At 43.2% G+C, this 6,000-nt stretch overlaps 1 protein-coding gene across 2 annotated transcripts in view; it reads right to left on the minus strand.

The window, feature by feature from the left end:
- The window catches only part of Cpne4 (copine 4), a 455,030-nt gene extending 449,463 nt beyond the window's left edge, over positions 1-5,567 (minus strand). The window contains exon 1 of one of the 2 annotated variants that reach the window (XM_078043313.1): positions 5,321-5,567. In XM_078043313.1, coding sequence (XP_077899439.1) covers positions 5,321-5,373 — 53 coding nt within the window. In that variant the 5' untranslated portion in view covers positions 5,374-5,567. Of the gene's footprint in view, positions 1-2,088; positions 2,619-5,320 lie in introns of those variants that run through there. The other variant, XM_078043315.1, reaches the window with a different exon arrangement.
- Between the last annotated feature and the right edge of the window lie 433 nt (positions 5,568-6,000).

The raw sequence follows: 6,000 nt of genomic DNA on the forward strand, positions 1-6,000 counted from the left end.
CCAGGATTCAATGTTCACTCTTGTGATGGACCAATACATCCTTTTATGTAATGCTCAGGGGGAATCACCCACTTCTGACGTGCTTTCAGTTGGAACATGTGAAACTATCAGAATCTTTCAATTAGAGATAAATGAGGAAATTTGGCCTTTACTAAGATGCACTATTAACACAGGTGTCCTAGCTATATTTCCCAACCCTCCCTCTATTTTTATCCACTTCTCTGCATGTGAGAACCTTTGACTAATTCTGAGCTTAGAGCCCTCATCTGCTAGATCAACTCTGTCAGGCTCTTTAAAAATGGGCAGGCAAATCAAAGGAGTTCAACCCAGAAGCAGCAGCTCACTAAAGGAAATAAAAACATCAGAAGTTATCTAATCAGAGCCAAAGCCATCCTGAGTTCTGCCTTATCCCCCTGGTTAATAAAAAAGAAACGGGACCTTTTGAAACTTGAAGGGCATCGAATAAAATAAAGATGTTCCTTGCCTCTGACTTAGGGGTAGATATGCAACAATTTAAACAGTGACTATTAACTACAAAACATTGTCATGGATTCAAAGCACCTATATCCTAGGAGAGTTTTGAGGCTTTTAAAAATTTGTTTTGATGCAAAGCAAAAAGCACAAATACCTTTGAGGACAGAGGTTGTTAAGATAGTAGAGGGTATGAGCAGGGAGAAAAGAATATATCATTAGAAGCTAAGGTAGTATTTTGTTGTTGTTGTTTAAGGGCAGATGTAGTCTCAGTTTAGGTACAGTTAAGTACCTTGCATAACTCAAAATGCTGTTCAGGAAACAGAAAACCAACTGAAACAAGAGAAACCAGAACAGTGCTTTTGAAATCTCTGCAAAGCAGTAAGAAGGATGGAGAGTTGGTTTTATACAATTTTGAACACGAATTGTAAAGTGCTGAGGCATCTCCTCTCCAAAGGCACTAGACTTTTAGGAACCAGTAGGTCAGTTGTGCGTGGGGGGTGGGCAGAGACTCTCAGATACTTCTCTTGCAAAGTTTTCTAGTGCACTCTCTCCCTCCCCGACCCACACTACTCTGCTGGTCCTTCATGCCTCCCCTGCCCAATCCCTATATTGAGTCCTTCACAAGTTCAGGGTACAGGGGTCATCTCTGCAGCCTGTTTTTTTGTTTTGTTTTGTTTTATTTTTCCTGGAGCCTGGCAAGAAGTCAGTCCTGCAATGCCAACCGCGGGAGTTGGATGTGGAGGGCAGAATGGACACTAGAACCTTAAAGCCCACGTATTTTAAAAGGAAGGAGGCGTTCATTGTTTAGAGTACTCCCCCGCCCCCCAGGATTCAACCTGCTCCCCACCCGATGGTAATCAACACTCCCTTGACTTGGCGTGAACCACCTCTTAATCATCTCCCCCAGATTCGGTCCTAGCAATCCCTGGGTGTCTGTAGTAGCGCAGAGCCCTGATCTGTTTTTAGTTAGCTGGGGTTTGACTTCAGTGATCCTTCTAGTCCTGTCCCCCTTCCCCTTTCTCTTACAGAAGAAGGAATGCTGAGGAACTGGACTAAATCAAGGCGCTTGCCAGCCTATTGATTAGTTTTTAAGACTGACAGCCCTGGACCCAATTAAATATTGGGACCTCATGGGAAGGGAAAGTGGAAGGAGGTTGAGAAGCTGAACCCGAATTTGCAGGTAGGTCAAGCCATCAGATAGCATTACAATGTGTCACAGCTCTCTGGCTGCAACTTCAGCCAGGACTCCGTTCCCCTCCCCTTCCCTGATTTCTAAAACAGTAATCCTACCCCCACCCCTTCAGGATTTCCCTGACCGGATCCTCACCCGGTGCGCTGAGAGGTCCCCCCTCCGAGGTCTACCTCCCCACTCCACTTGCCCCACCCCACTTGGGTGAGTTGAGTTTATATCAGAAGGCGAGACTGATAGGGGATGAAAGTTCCTTTGAATTAAAGACTGCTTGCAGCCGCTTCTTAAAACAACAGCCATGGTAAGCAAGCAGATCTGAGCGAAAACCAGTGCATCTCAAAAGTTGGTCTTGCTACGCAGCAACCCCAACAGACTTTGCCATCACAGCGCCCCACAAGAACACAGGAATCAAAGAGTTTACTCACCTGGGTGTGCCAACCTCCGAAGAGTAGAAAGAGAATTCAGCCCAGGACGAGGTCCGTCCCGCCCCCAAGATGCAAAAAAAAAAAAAAAAAAAAAAAAAAAAAGAAAAGAAAGAAAAAAAGAAAAAAAATCCGGCTTTGGAGTGGAGGTGGTCGGTGTGGTAGTTGTGTAGTGGTTTAAGAAGGGTCGGACTTCCCTCCCCCCCTTGGCCTCCGAGGCCAGTTTAGCAACAGCGGATGGCAAAGATGCTGAGAGGAGAGTTTGGTCTCTCTGGAAACCCTGACTCCATGCTTGGTGTTGGGGGCGGGGGAAGAGAGTGCAAATGTTGAGGGTAGCAAGCTGGGCTCTGTGAACTCGCAGAGTAAAGAGGGGGGAACTGGGAAAAGAGGGAGGGGAGCGAGGGAGGAAGGAAAGGAGGAAGGAAGGAAGGGGATGTGAGCGGGTGGCGGGGAGATGGCAGCTTCTCACTGAGATTTCCACCTTCTGACGAAACCCATGCGCCCAGCCACCCGGCAAGATACCGGTTCGGAAACCTCCGCGCGAGCGCCCCCTGGGGGGGTTCCAGCGGATTCAAGCAATGCCCCCCAGGAAAGCGACTCCGCGGCCCCGCCCTGGGCTTGGCGGTGGCGCTCTCCGTGGTCCTGCCGCGCCCACAGCCAGGGCTTCCTTCTCAGCTCTGTCTCTGCTCCCACCAGGCTCCTGGGGGACACTTTCTTCAGTTCTCCAAGTACTTGGACTCTTTTATTCCATAGAAAGCAGCAATATTGCGGAGGGCGGAGGGAAAAGAATGAGAGTTATACTTTTTATCTTTTTTTTTTTTTTGCACACGTTCAAGGAAACTTCTTGGATGCTTGACGCAACCCTAAAAATGATAGAGGTATTGCTCACTTGGTATCTTCATGTCTACAACAGTATCTGGTATACGGCGGGAGCCTGGTAATTTCAGTAAATAAATGCATGCATAAATGAATGAAAAACTAGTGCTTTCTTCATCCCATGTCTTTGGATACATCCATCTCATGAATAAGGTCAAGAAATGCTTAGGGAGTTCCTATATTTAAAAATAAATATATCCAGGCAGTCTTATATAAGGGGTAGCCACTGCCCCATGTTATGAAGCACTTTAGAAAGAAACAGTGGCTTTTCTATTCCAAACTTATTCAAAGTCAAATTCAGGCAAATGAATAATGAAGATGTGCATTGTTTCTGATTGTTTCTGTAACCATAGACAACTAAATTCTCCCAGGTTATAGATATTGTCAGAATCAACAATATTGAACTTTAGAACCCATACAGTGAAATGCACAAAAAACTCTGTGACTATGGGATGCATGGAGGGCATTACAATTAAACATGGACAAGCATACATGGAGATGGGAGGGGTTTTCCCCACTCTCTTAAATCACAGACTAACAAGATCTCTCTTCAGGTGCAGGGGTTATCAGCCTAGAGTTTTTCACCAAGAGTTTCCAATTTCAAAGGCCAGATAAGAAAAGATAATACAATAAGGAGTGAGATCTCATGGATGGTTTTGTAAAAGTAATTAAGAAGATCTTTGAGAACCAGAGGAAGAGCTACAGTAAGGGAAATAAATGATATGTTTCTCTGTCTAATCACCTTTCAAACCCTTATGAAATAGAGTAGCACTAAATGCAAAATCTAGAAAGACTCTGACAGAGTCTTCTATACACTGAAATCCAACATAAATTGGTGGATTTGCTTTGATTGAAAAAAAACTGGTCATAGGGTCATGTACATGCCAATCGTTGAGGCATTAGTATATCGGATTACAATGTTGGACCAGTGTCTGTAGTATTCAGGAGCTTTCAATATGCTCACAGCACTCCTGGAGCTTCATCTGAACCCTACATACTGTATGTGAGGAAAATGAATGATTATCTAGAGAATTCTCAGGATTTTCCTATCAGGAAAGGAAAAAAGTTAAAACCAGCATGTTTTCTTAATTCCTTCCAGGTTTTATTAAGAAGTAACCTTAGAGTCAGGCGTGGTAGCACATGCCTATAATCCCACAGGCTCAGGAGGCTGAGGCAGAAGGATTGCAAGTTTAAAGCCAGCCTCAGAAATGTCAAGGCACTAAGCAACTCAGTGAGACCCTGTCTCTAAATAAAATACAAAATAGGGCTGGAGATGTGGCTCAATGGTTGAGTGCCCCTGGGTTCAATCCCTGATACCAAAAAGAAGAAGAAGGAGGAGGAGGAAGAGGAGGAGGAAGAGGAGGAAGAGGAGAAGGAGGAGGAGGAACCTTAGAGATAAAGTTGAAATTTCTGTTGGGCAGAACTTTGAAAGAAGAAGGAAAGAAAAGGGAAAGATATTATTAATTTCTTGCCATGTGGATTGTGAACTCTTAAAATTAACACTCCATGATGGTAGGTGATGGTAAGTGCTTTGTTCATGATTATAATACCAATACCTAGTAAAGTGCCTGACACTTAGCAGGTAGTCAATAAACATTTGTTAAATTAAAAACACTTTAAATACCTTAGAGGTCATTTAACATAAACTTTAAAGGCTTTCTTTTGTTTTTTTAAGTGACATAAAAGGAGTTAAGTTGTGCTGAGTATATATATTTCCAGGAATCTGTTAAACCCTTACTTAACGTTTGTTTAATTTTTTCAGTTGCCTTCCAGGGTAAGTTTTATTATATCTACAAAAATCCCAGGGTTTAGATGATCAGAATAATTAGACCAGAGATACAATTAGTTATTGGGAAAATAGGAAGCACTGATTAAAGCAGGCTTTAAAGGGGCAACTAAGAAGAGACTGGACCATAGAGCAGAAGTTACAAAGTCCATAGAGAAAAACCCAATATAGTTATCTTTGCTCCTCCACGATATAAGCATAGATGTGCAAAATAACCACAACACCACAACTTGTGACAAATATGGTTTCTGCTGCCAGCAGGCTTCATTTCCTTAATTAGAAACAAACAGTTGCCTGCAAGCCAGTGTTCAGAACACACGTGCAGCTTTATACCAGCACCCCCCTGCCCCAAGGCATGATCTGAAGGTAAATTCCAAGGGGCTCTTTGCAGGGCACATAAACAGAATTGATTCCCACCTCTAACACGAAATCCACAGCATATGCACAAATGAAGATTTATAACCAGCTGATATAAGCTCCATTCTCAATCACTACCCACACTGCAAGTTGCCCACCAGCCAGAGCCCCACTCAACAATTGCAAAATCGAAATCCCCTCATCTGAATCACTCACCTTCTTCCAACTCTCCTTCTCGTGGATTCTGAACTGCTGGGTTCTACAGCCATGGTCAAAATTATCTAAAGCCTGTCCAAAGAACCACAGTGGCACTGATGTTCCCAAGCTGCAAAGGAAGCGCTCTGGATAGATTTGTTCAGCAGGTCTCTTGTTTGATAACATAAGGGGAGGCATCCGCTCAGTGTCCTGTGCCAATATGAAAGACATCTCACCCATCAGTGTGACAAGTAAAATGCTGGAATGTGGCCAAGGAACAAAAGGGAAGAAATGTGGATTCTTACCAGTGCAATTGATACCATTTTCTAAGGGCAGCAATGATGAAGGGGAAAAACAGGCATAGAGTCAGTGCCCTGAATCAAAAACCTTGGATTCTTCTCTGAATGAGTCAGGGTGAGCATTTTTGTTTTGAAATTGAATTTCTTTCTTTTTCCTTTTTTTTTTTTTTTTTTTTTTTTTTTTGCTGTAGGATGGTTACATACTCAACTAGTCAAGGGGACTGCTGTAAATAACAGGATTTATTTTTGAGACTGTGGATCAAATAGAAACCTTGAGTCTCACCCCATGGTTATTTATAGCTTTAAAAAATGTCTCCTTTTTTTTTTCTATTTCATGTGATTTTGAGACCTGACTGATAGGTCTTCCTCTGGTATTTCTGGATATGCCTGAGGTGGTTGTGT

This window comes from Ictidomys tridecemlineatus, chromosome 3 (genome assembly GCF_052094955.1).
Source record: "Ictidomys tridecemlineatus isolate mIctTri1 chromosome 3, mIctTri1.hap1, whole genome shotgun sequence".
In the NCBI taxonomy this organism is placed as follows: Eukaryota; Metazoa; Chordata; class Mammalia; order Rodentia; family Sciuridae; genus Ictidomys; species Ictidomys tridecemlineatus.